The sequence below is a fragment of the Semicossyphus pulcher genome, unplaced genomic scaffold (assembly GCF_022749685.1).
Source record: "Semicossyphus pulcher isolate SPU_LCO1_2020_fin unplaced genomic scaffold, fSemPul1.0.p SCAF_20, whole genome shotgun sequence".
Taxonomy (NCBI): Eukaryota; Metazoa; Chordata; class Actinopteri; order Labriformes; family Labridae; genus Semicossyphus; species Semicossyphus pulcher.
In genome coordinates, this window is record NW_027211694.1 from 16,293,216 (window position 1) to 16,319,539 (window position 26,324).

At 40.4% G+C, this 26,324-nt stretch overlaps 3 protein-coding genes across 3 annotated transcripts in view; 1 reads left to right on the forward strand and 2 right to left on the reverse strand.

The window, feature by feature from the left end:
• LOC138599196 (high-affinity choline transporter 1-like) overlaps positions 1 to 14,600 on the reverse strand; it is a 29,254-nt gene extending 14,654 nt beyond the window's left edge. Inside the window, exon 1 of the mRNA XM_069670697.1 lies at positions 14,557 to 14,600. The gene's annotated coding sequence lies outside the window, so the exon portion shown is untranslated. The remainder of the gene's footprint in view (positions 1 to 14,556) is intronic.
• Positions 1,685 to 10,155, reverse strand: ints13 (integrator complex subunit 13). Its single transcript, XM_069670696.1, has 18 exons — positions 10,040 to 10,155; positions 8,440 to 8,514; positions 7,588 to 7,830; positions 7,327 to 7,401; positions 6,906 to 7,108; positions 6,608 to 6,688; positions 6,400 to 6,490; positions 6,123 to 6,251; positions 4,761 to 4,845; positions 4,536 to 4,628; positions 4,326 to 4,415; positions 4,055 to 4,233; positions 3,812 to 3,976; positions 3,547 to 3,701; positions 3,212 to 3,442; positions 2,990 to 3,120; positions 2,730 to 2,865; positions 1,685 to 2,550 (listed from the first exon to the last, which is right to left on the reverse strand). Exons 3-18 carry the CDS (start codon positions 7,810 to 7,812, stop codon positions 2,514 to 2,516), a joined length of 2,106 nt encoding a protein of 701 aa, XP_069526797.1. The 5' UTR covers positions 7,813 to 7,830; positions 8,440 to 8,514; positions 10,040 to 10,155; the 3' UTR covers positions 1,685 to 2,513.
• On the forward strand, positions 10,064 to 24,666 carry ano6 (anoctamin 6). Its single transcript, XM_069670695.1, has 20 exons — positions 10,064 to 10,372; positions 14,416 to 14,486; positions 14,877 to 15,005; positions 16,175 to 16,240; positions 16,319 to 16,606; positions 16,698 to 16,811; positions 16,943 to 17,058; positions 17,172 to 17,306; positions 17,410 to 17,515; positions 18,713 to 18,773; positions 18,934 to 19,079; positions 19,507 to 19,584; positions 19,806 to 20,028; positions 20,120 to 20,289; positions 20,370 to 20,467; positions 20,615 to 20,745; positions 22,593 to 22,798; positions 22,977 to 23,173; positions 23,285 to 23,390; positions 23,493 to 24,666. Exons 1-20 carry the CDS (start codon positions 10,279 to 10,281, stop codon positions 23,709 to 23,711), a joined length of 2,754 nt encoding a protein of 917 aa, XP_069526796.1. The 5' UTR covers positions 10,064 to 10,278; the 3' UTR covers positions 23,712 to 24,666.
• The last annotated feature ends 1,658 nt before the right edge of the window (positions 24,667 to 26,324 follow it).

Here is a 26,324-nt window from a genome sequence, read left to right on the forward strand (position 1 = left end):
TAGTACAACAACAGCTTGTGCATGGCCACACAATGTGCTATGTCGGTCAGATACAGAGAATGTTGTTGGCAATGAGGTCTGTAGGTGATTCAGTCAACACTGGGTTCCCTATCATTTAAGGCCCGTCTTTAAGCTACAGACAAGACTGTCCCTCCACCGCCCATACTCCTTGAAACTACCCCTGCATGTTTAGGCACCAACACTTACCTAAATTCCACCTCTAACACCTAGGTCTCACCATCATCAGCTATCACTGCCACCTCAAAGCCAGTGAACCACTGTCAATGGAAGTCGGCCATGTTTACAGCCGTCTTTGTTGTCTGTCTTCTCATCCTTATCGTTGTCCTAGTTGCTGTGGTTCTCCAAAGGTAGTGGAAGGTCAAGAACAGACACCATGTGGCCTGCAAGTGGAGTCCTCTCGGTTTAAAGGAGGGATCTAAAAGAAACAAGACCAAGGCGGCCTCTAATATTCCAACTTGAGCCTCCTCCACCGCCGCTGCTCGGAATGTGGATTAACCTTTCACAAAGGGATGAGCAGCAACTTTCATCAACATGGGAGCAAGGACAGAAGGCCTCATCAAGGAACTGCAGCCTTATACTCCAAGATATGACTTCTCAAGTATATTACATGAAGAAATAGCTAAAAAGCCCCTTCATGATTTGTAAAGTCCATCCATCCATCAATTTTCTTCCGCTTATCCGGGGTCAGGTCGTGGTGGTAGCAGGCTAAGCAAGTTAGCCCAGACGTCCCTCTACCGAGCAACATTTTCCAGCTCCTCCTGAGGGATACCGTGGTGTTCCCAGGCCAGGTGGGAATTCTAATCCCTCCAGCGGGCTCCTGGGTGTGCCCCATGGTCCCCTTCCAGTTGGACGTGCCCGGAAACCTCCACAGGGATTTGTAAAACGTGACAACAAATCTTCAATTCCATTCTTACAGAAGTAACAGATTCATAATTTAAATAAGAGTCATTGTGAGATCTTCAACATCCATGTACAAGATTCCTCCAAGCTGTCTGCTTTTCGTTAAGTCGCAAAATTATGTAAAACACCCTGTTGATTGGACATGATTCGGAATGGCAAACAACTGTGTCACAGCTAGCAATGCAAACCAGAGAAAACACCAAGCCAAAAGGTCGAAGGACAAGATTCTTTAAAGGCAAAGATCTGGGGATCTACTAAAACAAGATTCTCCAGCCAGATGAAACCAAAATTAAACCATTTGATTTCAATTCTAAGCATCATGTCTAGAGGAAACCAGGCACCGTCCATCATCTGTGCAACACTATAAGAAGGGTGAAGCATGGTGGTTGCAGCATCTTGCTGCGGTGGCCTACGGAGAGATCCTAAGGAAACCTGATCCAGAGCATTCAGGACTCCAGACTGAGCTAAAGTTCACTTTCCAACAGGACAGTGACTCAGAAACAACTCTGTAAATTTCCTTTGCTGAACTAATCAATTCTATCAGGAGAGACCTGAACTGGCCCCTGGACGGACAGTCCCCATCCATCCTGACTGAGCTCGAAGGATCTGCAGCGGAACGGAAGAAACTCCTCAAATCCAGGTAAACAATGCTTTTTGTGCCATATCCAGGAAGACTGTTATTGCTGCCAATGGAGCTCCAACCAAGTACCGAGCTAAAGGTTTCAATACACAGGTCAATGAAATTCAGTTTATTTTTAATACATTTGCAGACATTTTTAAACCTATTATTGCTTAGCTATAATGAGCTTTGATTGTAGATTGGCGAGAAATATTTATTATGAGCATAAGACTGCAACATAAAACGGGAGAAATGATGGAGTCTGCTAACTGCTAAATAGGTTTGAATAGAAAAAATAGAACTTTAGGCGATGTCTCTTAAACTTTTAAAAACAGCACAGCAATGATGCGACTAAAACACTCAAATGCAATGAGAAAATGATGTAATATTTATCGCATAGGCAGATGTGTAGATTTAGTGGCTGTAAAATAAATCAGATAAAAATATAGCAAGATTTGTAAACCTCAGTTCATAAAGGGACATGTAGATATGTGATGGACTCTCCTCTCAGACCAAAGCAACAACCGAACACTCAGCCATTTTTGTAACTTTGGAAAAAGAAAAACTGGTGAGAAATAAATATGATCTGACAAAATCTGTATATAATGTATCCAAAAATGTTTGGCTTATTTAACTATTTTACAATTATTAGTTATATTATATAGTTATTTTTGTCCCATGTCATGTTAATTATTAGATAAGGATCCAAATTATTCCCTTTAACTTTCACATTTGATGTACTTTGTGCAAAAGCCAACAGCAAAATTCTCTATTGACAGCTTTTATTGTGTTACGCAATATGTGAACAGCATATCTACAAATTCATGGGTAAAAAAAAATATAAATTCCCTGTTAGAGTTCACTTTCTATTGTATTTGATGTCCTTGTTGTGGAAGTATAAAGGTGACGCCCAAGTCTTAAAAACACTGTGGTCCACAATCTCATCCTTGGCAGCAGTGAAACAACATATTCATCATCTGGAGGCTTTGCCGTTTTCATGAACTTCCATCCTGAAATGGGGAAAATGTTAAGGTTAATACAAAGTATATGAAGCAGACTAAAAGAAGAGATTGATACATGCTTGTTAAAGGGCACTAAAGCAACTCTTTTACCAGCTTGTAAGCATGTGTAACTGTATTTATCGAGTGTACAAAAAGTAACACAAAATTTGGATTTCACAGGAACACACCCGTTCTCCTCTTTGAGCTGCTGGTACAACTCAAACTTGTTGTTGACAGAGCTCACTCTTCCAACAAACTCCTGGTGCTTCCTGGAATTGGCTACAGTGATGCGATTGGTCCACATGGTGAGGAGTGACACAGGACCTGCGGAAACAGCGGGACAAATACACAGGTAAAAATAACACAGATAATAAGCAGGGCCATAGTGATGTCATCATGGGGTATTTTGTGAAACTGGTTTTTATTCTGAGCAGAAAAGAGTTCGTACCTTTTGCTCTCTCTGGAGGCTGAACCTCCTCTGTGGACAAGCGTGGCTTCTTAGCAAGAGGCTCCGGAGAATCCGGGGAATCCTTGATCACCTCTGCCTCCTGATCTTCTTTATCCAGTAAGCCCTTTAGTCTTCAGTTTAGCAACAGAAAGACAGTGAAGCATAAGAATACAGAAAGTTTTGGGACCACGATAAAAATTATTTTTGCGCGACCTTACTGACCTTTCAGAGTCCTGCCAGCTTTTGTCCTCCGTGTCCTTGCTGCCATTTTTCTCCGTCCTGTCCTCCCTGTCCTCCCTCTTCCTGCCTCTCTTCTTCCTCTCCTCCTCCTCGGGAGGTTTGCTGCGGCAGGCGATGATGCAGTCCAGCACCCGTTGGTGTCTGTCTGTGGCTCCGGCGTGAGTTTTCACTAATGTTTCCAGTTCGTTCCACATAATGCGATACTGCTCATCTCTGGAGACAACAACAAAAAATGTTATAGACTCAGCTGACTGTTGAGAAATTGTAATGTTGATGACCAAAAGAAAGAAAAGACTAATTCCCTTTTTGATCAATACCTTTTGGGGCCTTTGCCCCTTGATCCCACAGTGGAAATAGGAAGAGGGTCGTTCTTCCTTTCCATGTCCACCAGGTTGTAAACAGTCTTCTGGCAGGTCAGAACATCCTCCTCAGACAAAGTCTCTTTCACTATCAGGTTAGCTAAAGGAACCACCTAGTGGACGAAAACAGGAAGACACTAAGTTTTGATGGAAGCCTCACTTGTGTGATGGCAGAAGTAGAGTGAAAATGAGAATAAAACGAGCATCTGTGCATTCTGCTAACCGCCTGCATGTTGAAAATGGTCGTCTGCGAGATGATCATCGGCCAGTATCGAGTGTGGCGCTCCAGCTGGGCTTTGGCCCTCTCAGCTGGCAGCTTCCCCGATGGATCATGGGAAGACTCTGGAAAAGGAGTGAGCCGGTTCTCCTTCATGAATTCACCAAAATCCTGAAAACAGACAAAAACCGTCAGTGTTTGAAGATTATTTTTGTGAACTGTAACACAGCCGGCGTGAGCTGAACGTACGGTGATGCGGTAGTCTGTCACTCGGCCACCGCAGCCCTCGCTGATGGAGGGCGGGTCCTCCAGGGTGGAACGGTTGCTGTTAAGCACATGTAGGAAGATCTCGCCTCCGTGACTGCTCAGCATGTGGCTGATGACCTTTGACCCTGACTTTCTCGGTTGCTCGAGTAGCACAGAACGACCTGGGGTCAATCAGAAAGAGAGGTAGTTGACCAAGAAGCCGAACAATGTTAGCAGATATGTGCAGATTGAAAAGACAGTTTATCGAACATACCGTTGAGAAGAAAGTTTGTCAAACATGACGAGGGACGACTGTTTACGTCTGTGGGGGAGATGCGATAGGCTCCTGTGCAGTAATGCAGTTCTATAGAGGATTAGAGGACAATTACATCAGGACTCTCAGATCTCAACCATTTTCGAAACTAAAAGACCAAATGCCTTAAGGTCGGAAACGGATGACAAATTTTCAGCAGTCTTTGCCCACCTATGTTGTTGGTTCGTGGAGTGCACCATTTGAGTGTGATTGTCTCTTTCAGTCCATTTTCTCGAGTGCTGGTGCCAGCCATATGTAAATCTCCTGCACAAGACAACATAAGAGTTCAATTTTGATGACAACTGATAGTGATTATAATTCAAACAATGAAAGCTGCCATGAGATTAATTGTTGTATGTTGGTTCACAGAGCAAACCAATGTGACCGTGAACCCACCGCTCTTAAAGAACTCCAGGTGAGCGTCTCTGTGATGCAGTAGCTCAACATCGTAGTTGGCCGACGTGTTGGCGTGCTGCTCTTCCTGTCCGTCCGCAGAAACAGTAACAAATACAGGTCAGTGTGCAGTCAGCTCTTAAAATGTGCAAACTCATACACACACACACACAGACAGGAACACACGTAACACTGCTGATTTCATGTTCCAAAGGGTAAATGATAATGGACAAGGCAAAAGAAAAGGATTCGCTTTCTGGGTGACTCAAGTATGTTTTTTTTTTCGTGTACTTAGGCTTCACTTGTTGGACATAAATCAGGGATTTTTATTCTTACAAAACCAAATCTGTATAGTCGAGGCCCAAACTCTATCGCTAATTTAAATTCATTCTTTTCAATCACAAACTTTCTACACTTAAGTGAAAGGAAGCTTTAGGACAGCTAAGGGTTAAATTATGTTTAACATTTAAAGATCAGGTTTATAAAAAAAACTAGTTATCCAGACAGCACAATGGATCACATCAAGACTCTAGAAGGGGGATGAGTGGGAGCTGATGGGGAAAAACGGAGACCAGGGGAAAGTTTGGACAACTTTTTAGGTATAAAACACCTGACAGACACTGACAGCATTTAATAACTCAGGAGAGGCAACGCTGGTCACAGAAGTTTAGATCATAAAAACATGTTGTGTTTATGTTCTTTTTTTAAGATCATTTGGCAGAAATACCTTTTTTTTTCTTTTTTTTTTCGCCAAAAAATATAGATTTTTCTTTGTCCAAAAATATTGATTTAATGAAGTTATGACATAAACCCAAACTGTGCATCTCCCGGGTGACATATGACCAGAGTTGCCTGTCCTTTACTGGAGCCTCACCAGCAAATCCTTAGACCAAATGACACATTGAAATGTATGAATGACACTGGAAGCCTTTCGCAACAGTAAAGCTCAAAACATGTATACTGCACACTATGTGATGTAAACTCTGACCCTTCCTCACTTTGATGTGTGTGTGATAAGAGTACTAACCTGGTCGCAAACATTTAATGTGGGCTAGCAAAACAGAAAATACAGCATGAAACCAGCAGCAGATTCACAGTCATATCAACATGCAGATGAGATGAACAAAAAAGGTGAGACTGTAAAGAAATTAAAGATGAGGAAGGGCTCGTACATGAATATTAAGCAAGCACAAAAAAAAGTGTAAAGGCAGTAAGAGAAAGAGAGAAAATAATCATGTGAAGAGGGAGTGCATTCTACAATGACATTTATGTGCTACCAAAATAAAAAATGGTTTCTAAAGTTTGTGAGTTTTAATTTAGGCGACGCATGTGCAAGGCCAGGGGGAAGGGTGAGAGGCCCCTTACCTTCATGGGGATGTTTGTTATGGTGGTGGAGGCCAAGTCGAAGTGCTGCTGGACCAGAATGTTGAGTTTGGTGGCCAGGTGCCTGCCTGCACGAACGCTGTGAACCTCGCTGGTGAGTAGAGGGGAGATCTGAGGAAACAAAACGCACACATGTAGTGAGAAATAACTATTGTGCAAAATCCAGCTTTAAGTGTATTTACTTTGTAACCTGCTTTGTCTCATTTATTCACTGACATAGTGAATATAATTAGAGTTGTTGCCCCTCATTAACACCCACCTCTTTCTTAGGTCGGTCAGACACCAGTGTGTCCTCACCCTGTGGGTAGATGTGAACTAGAACCAGGTCACACTGCTGGATGGCCATCAGTCTAATCAGTTAGAAATAAGAAAGCAAAGCTATAACCACAAAGCTAACCTATTTCAGTGTAACTGAAGCCTATATCATTTTAACAAGTGATGGATACATTTGTTGACAAAACACCGACCTGTCTGAGCCTGCTGCCAGCTTGTTTTGTTCTAAAATGGTTTCCTGGATGCAGTCTTCCAACATGCGCACATGAGTATCGCTGTATGATAACAGACAAGAAAGCACTGAATGAGCACGGGCTTTAATAATATAAAACACACACCAAATGTCAACTATATGGCCTAATGAAGACTCTAATTTAAGAAGATACTTGTACAAATACAGAACATGTAAAGCACCTTTGCATAATACTAGATTTCATCACATCTGGCGGGTGGCTGCAGCTGATTTTCCGTCATGTGGTTGACAGTGTTTACCTTTTAGCATTGGTGAGGCAGATAATACGCCCCCTATTTGCAACCCTCTCCGCTGTGTCCATCAGAGTGGTGCGCCTCTCGTGCTGCAACTCTGTAATCTTGCATAAAGACTCCACAGCAGACACCAGCCCATGCAGGATGCTGCAACACTCCGGGTCCTCGCGTGGGTTGGGTGGCCCAACAGCTGCCAGAGCTGACATGAGCTGCCAGAAAGGAGAACATGCACAATCATATTGACGGTCCAATTCTGAAGAAGACTTGTGCAATGTGTTTCATGATGTTTACAAGAAATATTGCACTTCTCCAAAATGTGGTGAGTTGGAGCTGCTGATAACACAGCTCCAACATTGACAGTGACTGTATGATTGGTTTCATTGCTTTACTTGGGGACAGTGGGAAGTTGTTATGGGCAGTGGATTACCTCATGAGTGCTCTGGTCTTCCTGTCTCCAGCTATTTAAGATGTGGAACTCTGAATCACTTACAATGTAATTGATCTGTAAAATCAAGAGATGGCAAAAAATGTTAATTGTGATGTTGCACTGTAACTACACTCAATTAAACAGTGCAAGTATTCATACCTTGGATCAAGAATGTCTGAATGTACACTCGGTTACATACTTAGAAACAGAGAGTATGCTAAACATTTTATCCAGAGTTGAAACAAAAAACCAGAAGCTAACCAGTTTGTCCTTTGGATAGATATCGTAGAGGATCCGACAGTACTCCATGGAGCACTCCACAGCGCAGGTCCACAGAGACTTGGACACAGGAGCCAAAGGAATGACCCCTTGAGCTCGACTCTTCGTCAGCACGTCACACTCCACCTGCTGACGACTTGACTCTGCCATGTAGGGACAGTGGTCCACCACAAAGACAGTCTTGTGAGACACTGAGAAAATCTTCATTTTGCAGAGTGTGCTGATCTGTATGGATAAATAAAAATAAACAAGTTAAGCTCTGGATATTTATTTAAAGCAGTAATTAGAAAGTATTTCAACTGCTTAATATACTGATGAAATTGCTAAGCATTATGCTAATATACATTTTCTGTTCACCTCCGACATAATCAGGGTTTGGAAGAGTGTAAGCTAATCCCAAACCCTTTATTCTCCAGAATGGATATAGTTTAAGTGATTTGAATGCACTTTGATTATTAACCAGGGATTAGTTATGAGACACTTTCACCAACACAACAAAATTCGATATCCATTCTCACCTTAATCCAAAAACATGTTCTGCAAGATTATTCCTTTTTAATATTTATTCAACAGTCTTAAATAAATGTAAGAAAAAACCCAAAATAAATATCAATGAAAAAAATAACAAAGCAAGTGTCACAGTATGTTGTAATTATATTATTTGAAATCTGTATGACAGCGGCCAATAGAAGTAAAATAACCATTACTAACATCTTATTGAAATTATTCTTTTTTTACGATGTTGTTAGTGTTGATATTAAAAGCCCTGTTGACATAGAATGCAAAGTTCATCATTTATAAATATTGATTGTTTGTCAGCAAACGTCAACTCACCTTGGAAAAATCTTTTTCGCCAAACGCCTCCAAGTCAGGAAATGATCTGAGCCGGCTGAAGTTCGTGGTTGCTCTCTATAGGTCAAATTTTGACGAGTCTCAGTACCAGTACCAAGACGTTAGCAAGCTAACATGACTACTTACGAAAGGAGCATGTTGCATACTACCGCGTTAGCCTTTTAGCTAACACTAGGAATCATTTGTTGGCTGATTCCAGTTTATCACAGCGACAAAAACATGAAACCCTTATGACATTTGTGCAATACGACGCTGAATGATTAACATCCAACCTACTTCATAAAAAAAACATTACCTAGCAATTTTTACACATTTGGAATGACAAGCACTAACAATACACTTCAAGCCAGTCCAAGCTAGCGGGTTTGTTATTGGCGGAAGTATGTCCTTTAGGGTTCCGTCACCGAATTTATTCCGCGAGATGCTGATCCGCCCAGTTAAATGGTTCCCAGACCCCCCTGCTGCACTCTGTCAGGTTACGTTATTATTAAGTGAATACAACGAACAAACTAATAGAACTGTAACTGTTTACTTCTAATATTGAAACTTCAAGAGGTATGGCTGGAGGATTATCTTGATTTGATTCATATGGAGAGAGCAGCCGGTTTGCTGAAAGGCTTTGACAAGCCTGTGTGGGTACTGGGATATTGTCAGGAGAACTTTTAGCTGGTAGTTGCATGCAGGTGACTATGTGCATGTATATGATTATTTCATGCGTTTCCATGTAGTCACTCGCAGGTATTTTATATCATTGTATGTGTGCATATATATCTATATTGTTATGTGTATAATTCTAAACTTGGTGAAAAGGATAGGCTGTACGATTTCATGTACCCTCACAGTCATGTGTTGTTTATTGTTTGTTCTTGTGCTTAAAATGCAAAATATGAAATAAAAAGAGTAATTATCAATAAATAAATAAATAACTTCGTTGTCAAACAGACATCTTTTGTGTGTTTGGAACCTGAGGTTAAGCTAAAGGGTAAATCCAACTTTTTCACACTACATTATGCGCTCAGTCGACCTCTTCATCTGTACTGTGAACGGCCTGAGAAGTCTGAACAAATTTTCGATTTAAACATTTACCTCGCCCAAGGTAAACATGTTGTAAGATTTATAGACTGACAACTATGGAAGTCCGTTTCCGCCACTTGGATGGGAAAAAAAATCATGTCATTTCATAATGTTGAGATACTTTCTCAGTCTTTCGACTTAGTATCTCAAAAGAATGACTTAGTATCTCAATATAAGTCAGGACCTTTTTTAATAAATTCATGAGGCGAAGTTCCAATTCCTGCCGTTAATCGGGTAACGGTTAATTCTCCCTCAAATTTGCGTAGAAAACATTACGTGAATGACATTACGTAATAACTTGGGGATGCTACCCGAATGCCAAACTCTTAAACAAAAAGCAGTTAAAAAAAGGTTTCGTTCTCTACATTTTAAATGGACAAAACAATGTAAACGTGCTTATCTGTATTAATTCGTAGATACCACATGTGTTCGTGCGTAGATGAACAAAGTTTTGAGAATGTAAAGTGGGCGTAACTTGATCTGTCAAATGTGGCTGAACAATACTCACAGCCGCCGCCGCCGCCTCCTCCTTCTCCTTCTCCTTCGACCCCACCCTTTTGATCTCTCTCAAGTCACAACTTGAACAAAACTTCAGCCGTCTGAATCTGTTATCTCTGTTGGGAAATAAAGTAAGAATGCGCGGAAGACGGGGCTGCGCTTCTAGGCCGCTGTAATACACAGTGGGCTTTCAGGATATTAGACGTTATCTGCTTTCGGTGATGTGACTTCAGCTCTCCGTTTAGAACTATGAGCGGCAACGACATCGTGGAGATGGAGTCCCTGACAGAGACAGAGGAGATGGACGGTGATATTATTTCGGGCATGGTAGAGGAGGATTTAGGTAAGAGAGCAGCTTTGGCTCTTGTCTGTTTCATTGGTTTGCATGTTGTGTGGGTACATGGGCACTGTCTTGACTTTATTCTAGCCACTTGGGAATACTTACTGTACATCTGATTTAAGGTTAGGAGCAGTTGGTCATTCATCACTCTTTTTTTAAACTTTGTAACAGTGATGCGTTCATGGGTTGTTCGTGATTTCCCTTCTGAACACAAAGGCAATAGTGTTTTCCCATTTCTGCCATTATGTAACATGACCCATGTGTGCTGCCAACTTCAAAGGGTAGATAATAATATAGAAATGGATTATTTAAAAGTAAAATAGTCTAAAATTCAGATCATGCACAAAGCATGTGTAGCAGAACAACTGAAAAATCAGTGGGGGTGTGGCGCACACATCTTTAATAGGGCACAAGCTCACACCACCATATCTGCTAAACAGATAAATACAGATAACAGATATTGGGCAATCATTCATTTAAAATAACAACTCATCTAATGAACAAAAAGGGATTTTAACTGTCTCATAGGCGTCTTTGACAGGCTACAACAACAATAGAGGCTCAAACTGGTTGCATCTTTCCACACTCTTTACAGTCTTGCATTTCTTACATTCCTGAAGCTACAATCTCAAACCGCATATTCACGTTGGCATAGAGAAATAGAAACCTACAGTTCAGTATGTTGAAATGTTTGCACAGTTGTCAACTCACATGCTTGTGAGGTATAAGCAAAATTTTTCCCCAGTGACATATTGTCTGTTATTTCATAATGAATTAATAATGTTCACGCGTTGTTACAGCCATGTATGCTGTGATAAAATCGGAAAAACTATAAATACTGACATAGATTTAACGTCTTAGTTGCAGCTCAATAATGTAACACTATTCTGATACAGGAAGTCATTTTTTTTAACATGTGCCTAACATGGTGGGGGTCGGTAAGATTAGGTCAACCAAGATGTGTATAATGCATCTTTATTCTGCACAAAAGTAAAAAGAAAATCTAGTTCTGCACAGCGTTATCTGTTCAGGAATGTAGTTTTCCTGTTTGTTTGGTCTGCTTTTTTATTTCGTGTGTTGTTACGGAGGATGTTCTCTAGAGAGGAAGTTGGGTGGGTGAGTTGTGGCAGGAAAGCAGATTTTTATTGCAGACAGCTTGTGGGCATCGACTCAACATGCTTTTCAATAAGAATCATACTTAATGACTCACTGGGGGTTTCATAGGTTTTGTAATGACGTTTCTATTGGGTTTAAGGTCGTAGCTTGTGCGCAGTTTAGTTATTTTATGGAACAAAATAGAGAGTAGTTGGATTCCAGTATGTTACAAATAAGTCTGTATCAAAAGAACAATAGCCATAGGGAACAGTCATTAAGGATTAAGGTTTAACGGCGCGTCTGATGTCTAAATACTAACGGACTTTCAAGTACAAGTTAGAGTTTAGACTGTCAGAGCTGGTTGGGATTCTGCCAAGGGAATGTATTATTTGATTATTTGAACAGTGAATCCACAGTTAAGTTTCCCATGGTGTTACTATGGCCAGTGTTTGGGAAAACAACATCTGTCTTCGGTTAGTTTTGTCGTAGTGCTCCACTTTATACGGAAAAAACTGCAGGACTTTCCACACAAGAAGACAGTGGTGGGAATCCTGAATGCAGACAGGGAAACACCACATTTACATACTGTAAAAGGCCAGAGGGGTGACATATTCTTTTCTTTTTCCAGGGAGTGATATAACTTTGTTGTGTGAGTGCAAGCAGTAAAAAAAACAGCAGAAAAAAGCATGGGGTTTGGTGAAACAGGCTTTGAATAGGAGTGTAACAGCTATAAAACACTCTCTATTTTGGAAACCAGTGTGCTGTTTCTGATTCAGTGAGCACCGCTGAGGTAGCGCATGAATGGTTTTGAATGTACAACAGTTCAGTAAAAGTCAGCAGCACCTTCACTTGTAGGGGGGGGGTCCTTTTAGCAGCCCTGTGAAACTATACCTGAGCACAGCTGTGTTTTAAGCAAAATGCTAACACCACCATGCTCACAGTGACGATGCTAGCATGTTGTACTTCAGCAGGTATAATGTTTACTATGCTAGCATGCTATACTAAGCATTCGCTAAGTACCATTTGAGGATAATGAGAATGTCTTGAAAGTGCAAATTAAACGTTTAGATTGAAGTGTTAGACAAATAGACAAATATTGCTAACCCTCGCACCATGCTGTTAGTATGACTAAAACATTACTTTAATAATAATTTTTGGATTAGTTTTGGATTTAAACATTAGCACAAACAATGTTGTCTCGCAAAATATTTCTGCATATCAGAGCCTGACTGATGCTAGATTTTTGAGGCTAATACTGATGTCAATACTTCAGTCAAACTGGAACTTTAGGGGCTTTGCTTAACTTTGCCAACAAGTAAAAGTCAGCAGCACCTTCAATTGTAGAGGGAAAAAAGGGTCCACAGTAGGAATGCCCCCTTAAAGTCGATGAGTTGAATCTCTGTCTGTGACCCCTCAGTTGCGCTGTTGGTTAACTGAAGAGAGATCACAGATCTGTGTGTTTTTCATGCTCTGTACCTTAATATTAATATAAAGTATAAAGTACGTCTCCATGCTGTGATTGACACGAGCAGGAGCTGTAACCTGCAATCATTTCATCATAGTTTATAATAACGCAGCGCAGGGAGGGCATAGACGTTTAATCACATGTAACTTTCCGTCTGTCACACAGACCTGATCAAACTAAGTTGTATATCACGTCATCACTTCAGTCCCGACCTCCCTCTGTGTTCGTGCTCTCCCCCTCTCAGCGCTGCATCACACTTTTTTTATGATGTATTTTTGAGGTCTAAAGAAGGTGAATGAGGCTCCTTGTAGGCCCTAGGGCTCTAATATACTTAATCAGAGTTTCTGGTTCAGTGAGCACCACTGAGGTAGCACGTGAATGCTATGTATGACATTTTGAACTTCAGCAGGTCAAATGTTTACCATGTGCACTATCTTAGTTTAGCGTGTTAGCATGCTAACATTCGTTAAGTACAAACTGAGGATAATGATAATGTCTGAAGTAGAAATTAACATTTTAGACTGAATTGTAAGACAAATACACCTACATTGCTAACCTTAGCACCATGCTGCTAGCATGGCTAAAACAACACTTTGTCATCCTTTAATATCAGAGCCTGACTGATGCTAGATTTTTGAGGCTAATACTGATATCAATACTTGAAACTAAGCAAAATTTGATAACAAATTATCTGCTATTCTTTTTAATTTATGTACACATCATAACTGTGTTGTACTTGCTGTCACCTAGCAATTTCATGGCTAAGCTGTGGTTAAGTTAAGGTCAATCAAACCGCAACTTTAGAGGCTTAGAAAGCATTAGCTTGCTGCCATGTCGGATGTGGTTGCTTTGTTGTAGATCGATTTAGGTTACAGCTCACATAAGCAGAACATGTATGATGAGGTGACCTTAAAAAGTGTGTGCTACACATTTTATTCAGAAGAGAACGGCATTATAATGCACATCAAAAAATGGTACTTAAGCTAATGAGTTTCAGCTGACTATATCATTATAGAAGTAACTCTTGGAACAATGTAGCCGACTTATCGTTTAATCCATTTTATCAGTTTATACATCAATTACAAATATACTATACTATTACTTTTTCAATCTAGTGCAGTGTCAAAACACGTTTTTTCTGATGTACAGCCTCAGGGCACAAAATAGTTCACAGGTGGCTCAACTACCGACACCGCCAACAAACAGACCAGGTAATCAGGAGTCCATTCATAAAATAATTTGAGATTACGTGTTGTTAGATACAGTTACAATTTGGCACGTATGATTGTGTTACTTGCATGTTTTTTAACTTTTAGAGATTAATGAATGATCATCTGCAGCACGCCGTAGTTGTCACACATGAAAGTAACATGAGAAGATTCAACTACAGATACAGTTATTTCTCAAGTTGACATCTAGTGTTGTGTTTCCTAAATGATTCTCATGTCTGCGTTCTTCTTTATGTGTGTGTCTTGTTTTTTTACAGTGTATCCCCAGGAGTTTTTACCCACATATGAAAGTATTAAAGAAGGAGCAATAGTTGCCAAAGCACAACTGGTGAGTAAACATTTTTAGGTATGGTCGCATATACACAAAATATAATACAAAAAATCATGCAAGTACTTACATTTGCTTGCAAGAGCTTAGGTAAATCCGAGCTGTGCCACAAGGTGATTGTGCGGAGAGAGAGAGAGAGAGAGAGAGCAAGAGAGACAGACATGAAGGGCGGGTGTTATAATGTTTGTTGACTCTACCTACTTCTCCTGCATGGCCCGCATCACATGTTAAATAGGCTGGTCAAGGTCTTCATTATTTAGGAGTACCTCTCTACAGAGTGTACAGGCCTTTTCTTTTGCTACACTGTGCATTATGTACGACATCATGGAGGAAGAGGAGTACGAGTTCCAGGCCGTCGAGTTACCCGATGATCCTTGTTTTTGTCCTCAGGCAGAGTTTAATGACAAACCGGACTCCTTATTCTTCAATGATGGGGTCAGGAGGATCGACTTCATCCTGGTGTATGAAGATGAGGAAATGAAGGATTTTGAGAAGAGGCACGTTTTCCAGCGGCACAAAGTAGGTCTTTCGCTATTTAATCATATTGAATAAGTGATGTAGATGTAGCTGTGTAAATATAACAATTACTCTTGCGTGTTTGTGAAGGGATTTTTCTTATTTGCATTGTTTCTGCGAGTTATGGATTGTTCTCTTTGCGTGCTGGCTCGATTCCATCAGGGAAGTTATGCAAATGATGAGAAATGACAACCCTTTAATATTAATGCCAGATCAGTTCGTCCATTAGTGTCTTTTTTTAAACAAGAACTTTCTCAATAGCGCAACAGTAAAGAAGGTGTAATATAATGCTAAGGTATACTGTAGATCCACACAGGGCTAAGGGACTGCAGTTGTCACCATTTGAAAATTATGCAAAGCTAAAAACATGTTATCTCTGAAGATATTGCATGTGTAGAAGCTGATCAGCCAGTTTCAGCCACTTCCCTTTTAGCTCGTAGAGCTGTTGCAAGTCAGGGCTCAGGAGCTTTATCGCCACAGATCCACAAGGACTGTAGCAATTCCTCATGCATAGTAATCCCAAAGCAAACTAATTCCAGGCACTCCCTTTAGTTGCAAAACCTTTTTTCTACTCCGACTTTGATTGCTGAAAGGGCGTGGTTACCTTTTGATCGCGCTCGCATCCTTGTCTCGAAAGGTCAAACTTTTAAATACTTTATGATGTTTGATCTTCATCAGCTGTTTGTCCTGAAAACAAGATCGGTGAAAGCAAACACTATTTCCTTTCTCATTCGAAACATCATTAGTCTTCCTCAGAATGAAGCTAAAACAACACAGTTCAGTGCATGCTTATACAGGTGTTTGTATACGTTCAGACACACTGGATGTGTTGGCGTGTATCCAGGGTTCAGTTCACTGCTGGCATGCAACCAACAAAAACCTGCTCTGACTTGCTCGCAGTGTCGTCAATTTGTTTTGCCACTTTGTGCAGTGTAAATAATGACTGTGTTCTGGAAATGGAATGACCTGTCAACTCTACTAACTGCTTCATATAAATACAAAAAGAGGTCATCTGAAGGCTACAATATTGACAGAATTGGATCAAATAAAGGTGATAGTCCAGAGGCAGAATAGGCACTTCAGTCTTGAACTTTCACTTTCACTATTTGCAGATGTGTTTCAATAAAGTTTAATAAATGTCCCCAAAGCTAATCTTGTGTTCTCCTCTGTAGAGGCGGCGAGAGTACTTTGAAGCCAGCCTGATGAGGATGGGAATAGAGCTTGAGGCAACAAGATCAGTAAGTATATCACCCCCAACATCTTTTTTTCACAGGTTTCTAGACTGTTCTTTTTAAATCCCCTGTTGTGTTCTGCAGGTAATCGACGACAAACTGATGTTTGTCAAAGTCCACATGCCGTGGGACGTTCTTTGCACCTACGCCGAGGTCCTTCACATCAAGCTTCCCATCCAGCCCAACGACCTGTCCTCCCGTCCGTCCCCGTGGCGCTACTTCTCCTTCATCACCAAGCACTTCTACCCCAACGAGAACCTGATCAGAAAAGAGACCGAGTTCTTCACGGCCCCCTTTGAGAAGTCCCGTCTGGAGTACTTCCACGTGAGGGACAAGGACGCCTTCTTCACTCCCTCCATGAGGAGCAGGATGGCAAGTACTTAAGCTCAATAATCATGTTTTATACTCTGATGGTAGAGTGTAAAGTATGCTAACAGATTGGATATAAAATCTCTTCCTTCAGGCGTATTACATCCTGAGTCGTGCTCCCTATGAAATACGAGGCCCCGTGAAGAAGTTTGGCATCACCAAGCTGCTGGATGGGGGAGTGTACAAAGCTGCTTATCCCCTCCATGACGTAAGTGACAGGATTTGTTGTCTTTTTTTCTATTGTTTAAGTCATTTTTAATAAATATTGATGCTAATAAAAAGCTAAAAGTTGAACCTAAGTTTCCTGTGTTTTCATAATTCCCCTGTTGGCTATTTCAGTGCAGGTTCAACGTCAAGTCCAACGAAGAGGGCTGCCCCAACGAGCGATACCTGCTCTATGAAGAATGGGCTCATCCCAAAAGCTTCTACAAGATGCAGCCACTTGACCTCATAAGGTGAACTAAATCTTAAACAAGAAAGTTGTGGAATCTTTATGCCTTTGACCTTGCAAATTTAGTGTTTTTTCTGTGTGAGCATTGTTTTAAAAAACAATAGTTTCTTTCCACAGGAAGTATTACGGGGAGAAGATTGGCATTTACTTTGCCTGGTTGGGTTTCTACACAATCATGCTCGCTCTGGCTGCCGTCGTGGGACTCGGTTGTTTCATTTACGGGTACAAGACTCAAGAAACAAGCACCTGGAGGTACACTTTTTTGTAATATATCCTTACCCCAAATCCTCATCTGTCACTCTATGGTTCATGTTCATTGTCTAATAATCTCTGTTGTGTGTTTAAAATCCTGCAGCAAAGAGGTGTGCGACCCTGAGATAGGAGGACGAATTCTGATGTGTCCTCAGTGTGACAACGCATGCAAATACTGGAGGTTGAACAGCACCTGTGAAGCTTCAAAAGTGAGTTTTATTTTATATCAATCGTTCATACAACTGTGTTTCGCAACCCAAATTTCATTTTTCAACCACTTAAATGTATTTAATGAAAAGGGACGGAAGGAACAAAACATCACAGTACGTCAACATCACAAAACACAACGGTATAATGGTCGAGGAAAATGAGTATCAGGTCGCAGTGCATAAGAGGAAAATATTCCCGCGACTATTAGTTGAGTTAGCAGCCTTTTTAGAACTGAAATAAACGAAAAAAGTGCAACTTCAACTTCATGAGGGCTCATCAAGTTTCAAGAATGTAACTGTACACACCCACACACTGCCCGCACATCAAAATAAAAGCGCATTATAGACTTTTTGCCACACCTTTTTTTTTATTTTCGAGCACACATCTGTGACCCACTGAAAACAGCTCCATGACCCACTTTTGGGTCCTAACCCACCAGTTGAGAACCACGGCTCTAAAGAGAAGGCAAACACAGTGTGGGCAAAGGCTCTCTTAAATATGTAAGATGTTATAATAATGTCTTTTTTACCTTTTTGTCAGCAACTATAATGTCATGTATTTAAAAAGATATGACACCATTGTATTTGTATTTATTTAATTTGAAATCAAACAGTGAATATACATCATTTGTACAAGTGAGACTTTCATAAGATAAGATAAGGGGGGAATTCACGTGTTACCAGCAGCTCACAGACAAAGAAAAGAGACAATTAATCAAGTGATCACATTTGTTATTAACCTGTAGTTTAGAAGCATTTACGCCAGAATAATAAATTATTTCTCTTCGACACGAAAAGTTGAATCCGTTAGCAATAAAATTCACCCTCTGGGGTTTTGCTGCTGCAGCTGGATTTGCTTTAGTATTACCAGTAGCATAATATGGCTAATGCTAGCTAGTATTAGCAGATATATGTATAAGAGTCACTACATTTTTCTCTACTTGTGCTACTGTTACATATATTCCATATCTGGCACTAAAGACCACAGTGGTGAATCTCTTCATGTGTGTTAAAGACAACTCTTACTGCACCAGCACATACTGTAGTACAGTTACAGGATTTCCATATTTAAATGCGTACGGCTGCTTTTGTCCCCTGTGTCACATTAACTTCTGTGTTTTGAACTGACTCACACAAAAACAGGACACAACTGTTGCAATTTTAACCTCTGATCTCTTTTCTTTCTCCATCATGTAGAAACTTTGTATATTTGATAACTTTGGGACGCTGGTGTTTGCAGTTTTCATGTCAATCTGGGGTAAGATTTTTACTATTTTACCATTTTTTTCTGGCATTATTAAAGAAAATTTTAATGTCGACACTTTTTACAGGAAATAAATGTTTATTGAAGAAGACGCAGGTTCTAATTTTTGCCCCACTTTGTTTATTTCCTGCTCTTGTTTGTTTCCTGGCTGCAGTGACCGTGTTTCTGGAGTTTTGGAAGCGCTACCAGGCGGAGTTAGAGTACGAGTGGGACACGGTGGAGTTCCTGGAGCAGGAAGAGCCACCTCGGCCAGAATTTGAAGCCAAGTGTATCTATGAGAGGAAAAACCCCGTCACAGGGGTAAATCAAGCACACAGAGCAAATGTTGTCTCTCATAGTCACACAGCTGTTTAACTCTTTGGATCTATGGGTTTTCTACGGAAGCCCTCAGCGGACATTCATCCATACATTTTATTTACTCTGTTTTCCCATGTCGAGATCTCCAGAAAACAACTGAAATGAACTCGTTATCACAGGAAAACCAGCTCTGTTATCTCGAGATAACAGGAAAAGTTAGTCCAGGTCTTGAGAAAACGACCAGAAATGTCTCGTTATCATGGGAAAACCGATAAAATGTATGAATGCATGTCTGCTCAGGGCTTCCGTAGTTTTCACACAAGAATTCAACCAGATTTTATCAGTTTTGTTTGAAATATAATAGTTCGAGGTACTTCTATACCTTGGTATGTTGTTGGCCAATATTTAATAGTATGTGTTTGTGATTTAGGTAAAAGAAAAAGTGCCTTACACAGCCTGTGGACGATGTGTTCGGGTGTCGATAGGAATCTCGACTGTCTTATTCTGGGTAATGTAAATACATTTTATTTCAGTATATTTGCCTTTTTATGCAATTTTGTCACCAACAATTTCCAAAGAATTACACTTGTTTGGTGTCTTATCATAGAGAAAATACTACTTTTTTTAAAAAGAAAAGGTCCATATACATTTAGCCAATGTAAATAGGAAGAAAAAATACAATTTCAAAGCAGAATATTTATGACTTTTTTATTAAATTTTCTCCTTTAGATTCTGTTGATCGTGGCGTCCATCGTGGCCATCACCGTCTACCGCCTGGCTGCGTTTTTTGCCTTCGCACAAAAAACTCAGGACCTGAAGGAGCTGGAACCCTTAAAGGAGTACGTGACGCCTCAGATGGCCACTTCTGTCACAGCCTCCCTCATCAGCTTTGTTGTCATCATGATCCTAAATATCCTCTATGAGCGGGTCGCCATCTGGATCACCGACTTTGGTGAGTTTGAGTCATGCTTCTGCCCGGTTTCCTACATTTACTTGCATGTGGTTTAATGAAAAATCCTTTCTTATGTGATGCACAATAACAGAGCTTCCCCGGACCAAGACCGACTATGAGAACAGCCTGACTCTGAAGATGTTCCTGTTTCAGTTCGTCAACTATTACTCCTCCTGTTTCTACATCGCCTTCGCTAAAGGGAAGGTGGTCGGCTTTCCTGGAAAGCCTGTTTATCTGCTGGGGAAGTACCGGAATGAGGAGGTACTGGTTGCTCATTAAGCTGTGTCTAAGTCATTTAGTTCTTATTGATGACCCGTGCTTTGTGTCCTGTTGCCCTGCAGTGTGATCCTGGTGGTTGTCTGATTGAGTTGACGACTCAGCTATCTATCATCATGGGAGGAAAAGCCATCTGGAACAACATCCAAGAGGTCTTGCTACCGTAAGAAGTCAGATGTCAGAGAAAATTGGAAATCAAGTCATACAATTAAATTACACACTACCAGCTCATAGATACAGCTCTTGGATACAGCTCTTGCTACATGCTGAGTCACTGTTACTGTATATCCTCTGTTCCACCTCTCCACAGGTGGGTGAAGAATTTGATTTCCCGCTACTGCACCCGCGTGGACCGAGAGAAGGAGATTCCCCGCTGGGAGCAGGACTACCGGCTCCAGCCCATGTCGAAACTAGGACTCTTCTATGAGTATCTTGAGATGGGTAAGGGGAGTCTTCTTCAGGCCCTTTATCTGCCATATTTACAGCTGCACACCCGGAACTGGTTGCACAAGGCACACACTTTAGTTCAAACTGAGCATAATTATAGAGCAAGGGTTTACTGAGACTTTGGTATCCATAAAAATTACAAAACACACACTATACAGTGAGTTTTTAGTACATTACACCAAACTGCAAGGGCTAACTGGAGCCTAGCAAATTAAGCTAGCTGGCTAATACCTGACCCATATTAAATAAGTGTTGACTGATTTGATTGAAATATTCACGTACTGTTTAAAGGAATAGTTTGGGTCTTAAAGGACATTTTGGGTTTCATACAGTATGTCTTGGCTTTCTTGCTACTGCTAAGATTTTAGCTTAGCTTGTGTAAAGACAGGAAGGACAAGACAGGAAACATAGGGTGACCATACCGCCTTGTTTTCAAGCTCCGCGTCCCGAGTCCCCACAAATATCTCTAAAACACAAATATGTCCCGGTTTTGACCAATTGAAATAGAAGCAATGCACCATGCTAACAACACTGATTTGGCTATATATATGTTAATCAATGTCGCTGCCAAGGCTGTTGCTGTTTTAACCAATAGAAAACATCACTGGTTCACCACCAGCCAAAGTTCAGTAGTCATTTGTTTGTGTCAATCAATATTTCATACTGACAGGACCTGCTGCATTACATCAGGTTGGCCAACTGTCATGCCATTTTTATGTTTTCATATTTCTGTTTAAGCTATATCGGCCTCAAGATATTTCCAGGCCTACCTTGTTTTTGTTAAAACGACTTCCAGTCAAGAAAAGAGTTTTTCCTGTGATGTACTATAATTAACAGGTCTTACAGTTTGCCGAAATTTCAACATCATGATGCAGATTAGTAAAAAGTCAAAGTGAAGCTTCGTCAGGTCTGTCCTCAAGAGGAGAAGATAACTACTTTCAAAATGCTAGTTTGTTGAACGGAGGTCGGATCGATCATCTGATGATGCATTCAAGGAGGTCGGGAAATCTGATCGGCTTTCGTGACACAGCGTCAAGGGAATTTGTCTCAAGTTGAATTTTAGATCTTGTACGGATTGTTGGCTGAACTTACATGCAGACATCTGTTTATGGAGATCCACCTGCTTTGCTCTCCACACACTGTTTTTCCTGCATATGTAGCAGCCGGCTAATTGGTCAATATTACTCAGACTACAAGCGTGCTACAAACAGAAACATTACAGAAATTACCGATCTGGCAATAAATAAATTAATATGTTTTGTGTTTACATGTGTTATTACAGTTTTTCAAATAGGCCTAAAGTTTCGGTTGATCTTGGGAGACATGATTTTTCATTTGCTGAGGCACTGTAATATCCAATTGTACCATGAGCTCATACATTTGCGGTAAAAACAAAAGTGTCACTATTTGGAGGTAATGAAAATAATGGTCGCCCTGAGAAAACAGCTCGCTGAAAAAAAAGTTCAAGCTCAAAATACCGCCCAGCACCTCTGTAGCTAATTCACATGTTGCAATATTCAAACAAAAAGTGCAAGAAATGATTTACTGTTTTAGAGGAGGAGCTTATTAAGATATTTGTTGTAAGCTAAGACAGCCAGTCACAACAACTACTCCAACAGCTACTACAACTGCTCTGTTGTCAACTACGGCAGGTGTTTGCACACCAATATCTGCATAATCATAAGCAACACAACTCTGATTATTGTAGATCTTTACCTTTCACTCTAAACTACACAAACACTATTTTGTGCTTTGGGGTTAAGAGTATTTGTCATTATAAAAAAACTTGATGCAACTGAAAACAATATATTTTATTCATATATGTATCTTGTCTCTTACAGTCATCCAGTTTGGCTTTGTCACCCTGTTCGTGGCCTCCTTCCCTCTGGCTCCGATCCTGGCTCTGGTCAACAACTTGTTTGAGATTCGGGTTGATGCTTGGAAAATAACCACTCAGTTTCGACGCATCATGCCGGAGAAGGCACAGGATATCGGCGCCTGGCAGCCCATTCTTCAGGGCGTGGCTATACTGGCTGTAGCAACAAATGTAAGTCACTGTTTACACTGAGGTAGTGGCTTTTCCGGTACAGCTTTAAGAGCTCACTGAAAGTCGCAGCAAAGTTTTTATTGAACCTTTCTTTGTTCTTTGTTTCCCAACTAAGTAAAATGCATGATAACAGCATGAAGAATCACTGCGTTAACTCGTTGTCATTGTGTCTCAACAGGCCATGATCATTGCTTTTACATCAGACATGATTCCACGCTTGGTCTACTACTGGTCTTTCTCTGTGTACCCATACGGAGAGTACGGAAATCACACCATGCAGGGCTACATCAACACCTCGCTGTCCACATTCAACATCACTGATTTCTCCGACTTCAGCAGGCCGCTGAGCACACCTGACAACATCACCACGTGCAGGTACAAAGACTCAACCCTCTCTTTGTGATGTATTCAATTTACCTCGTTAATCGAAATATACGTGAATACTTTTAATTGTTTTTTAAAAGTATTTCCCAACTTCTCTTCTAGGTATCGAGACTTTCGGTATCCTCCCGGGCATCCCAGAGAGTATGAGTTCAATGTCTACTACTGGCATGTAATCGCTGCCAAAATGGCTTTTATAATTGTTGTAGAGGTGGGTATGAACACAGGAAATCACTCTTACTCTAAAAACAACATTATGAAAACATGAATTATTAATATATATATTAATGGGGTTGTCCTCTTCTCCTCACAGCACATCGTTTACCTCACAAAGTTCATCCTGTCGTACGTGATCCCAGACGTCCCGTACGCCGTCAAGGAACAGATCAAACGAGAGAAGTACCTGACCCAGGTCATCCTCCACGAGACCAACCTCAAGCTGGTGACCAAACGATTGAAACCAGCTATAGAAGACACTATGAAAGATGCAGGAGTGACAAAGGACGAGATGGAGCTTTCTTTGGATTTCTGACAGTAGACTGAAATTAAACCCAAGTATATCCCTGACACTGTACATACATGACCTACCCACATCTGTTTGAATACTGCACAACACTTTGGAGCCAGTGACTTCATTAAGACCTGAAACAAGGTGTTCACATGTAAGAAACACGACTCGATGGGACTTTAAGGCAAAGAAAGGAGAAACAGGCGTTGTCTAACGTCTCCGACTGTGCCTCATTTCCTCATACCCTGGACTTAATCGAGCCGATGCATATAAAAGGAAACAGAACAGTGCGTCTGCCCTCTATCACCACTAAATGTATCTTTTGTTTGAAAGTGAACGTCGGCGAGACTGACTTCCCTTTTCAGTCTGGTTTCAGTATAAGAGAAAAAGAGAAGCAGGAATGTAAATCAAATTGTAGCAGTCCTACTTAGGGTCCTTTTCCAGCTGTTAAGCCACATTAAACAGTTTTCATTAGCTGATGGAAAAAAGCCTAAAGCTTTTTCTAAAACATTTGATGGATATTTTCTGCCAGAGTCTCCACTGTAATGACTACAATACATTTTAGCTTGGCTGTATCGGCACTGCAGTGTCACTGCTGGGTGATTGTTATCAACTGATGCTGTCATGAAAAATCAGTATTATCATAAAGAAAATGCAGCACTTTCAATGCAATGTTGATGATTAAGAGTATGAGATACCAGGAGTTAGAAAAGACATTGCCTAAACAAATGGAGCAGGTGTGTTGTATACAAGTTTACAAATGTAACTAAATAAACTGAATGCTTCTTTTTATTGGAGTAAAGTTTAGCTTTATTTTTTGAAATGCTTCAATTTTGTCCCCGTGAAGTGTATCAGTTGATGATGTGAGCATAGTCTTGTGTACTCACTTCTACTGTACTGTCGCGTGCCATGACCACTGCACTGCTCAACATTGTGACTGCATGTTACATCCTGTGATAAAGGCAGTACAGACATCTAATCTCCTGTGTCGAATCTAAAATTGTAGATCAATACCTCCGCTGTGCTTTAGCAATGGTACCATAACCAGCATGTATGTAAACAGGATCATACACCAGCAATATCTGACAATGCATTTATTGAGTCTTTCTGATATTTAGAGTTTCATAAAATTGTTTATAAAATGTTTTTCTTCTGTGCTTTAAAGTTTTCTAAAAGACATAAAAAACGTTCTTTTATTTCATTTTACTCTCTGATTTTAACCTCTGCTATAGCCAGAACTGCACTGTAATGAAACACAACTGTGTACTGACCGCTGGGGATGACCTCAAAATAAAGCAGTCGCACTTTGTTATTTAACAAAACAGTCCGTAAAAAGGCACCATGGTATAAAAAATATATGTATATAAAATAATGTTACAACTTATTATGTCTACAGGAAACCGTATGATATATGCACAATGCAAGGACACATATTTTATGATGAAGGAATCTGTTTATGTTTCAAGATATTTAGTCAGCAAGAGATTAATAGGAAAACTCGGCACATACATTCTAACAGCAGGTTTTGAGGTAGTAATCATGTCCTTTAAATCAGATATAACATGAATAAATCATGTCCTGTTTTGGATTGCACTGAGGTTTACAGAGTATAAACAATAGAGTGGCTGTTCACGCTCCTGCATGAATCCTTGTTATGGGTACTATCAAAGGCCATAAAGTGAAAGGTAACCGATAGGAACCTGAAAACAGACAACCAGCAGAACCGGTTATTTCATAAGTTAAACAAGGTGTTATCAACTCCTTCCTCCCTCTTACAGAATCCAGAGCTCTTAACATCTGATCAAATGAACATTACAGCTGACGGAAAGACAGCACTGATGGCATCAGCCCAGAGGGTCAGGAGGTTGTGTTACAAGAAGACATGCTCTGGTAGACCCTAAATCGACAGACAGGTGGCGCTGACCACCTGTATTATGAAATCACTCTAAAATGCTGACATATTCATGCTCAACTGAGGCTGGAACGGCTTCGCAGCACTGATGGGGTTTTCATACAGACTATTTGTGTCGCACAGTATTTTTGTTCCTGCTATTTGTGTTTTGTTTTTAACTTTGTTCCACTTCAGTATCTTGGGAATGCAAACCTTGGTCATTTGGGATAAAGAAAGACATTTTCTTTGATGTTACACTCACAGTTCCTTAACTTCCAAAATGCCCTTTAGCAAGGCATATCTCTGACGCTCTAATGATGAAGCCACTTAGGCTTGTGCTGTTACAGGCACCTGGTAATATTAATTTATATAATAGTTTTCCAACTTCTAAAAAATAACTAACATTGAATAGTTGGCCTACAGTGTGTTTTTAGCCACAATTGAGATACATACATTAATTAATTCTCCATATGAAATTTATCCACAGTTAAACTGCCATCTTATTCTTAAGGCTTTTATTTTGGTGGGATAACAAAGCAGTTCCTTAAAAAATGAGTTCCAAATTTGGCTTGGAATCCGTCCATTTGAATTTTTTTCCAGCTGTACCAGCTTTGTTTAATTAATTTTTTTATTTTATTTGTATCACAATATATACAGTGACAATACTCACATTTTCATCCATATATAAGAGACAACAAAGGATCACATTTCCTGTGAAAAAAGATTGCACAATTGTATAGTAGGTA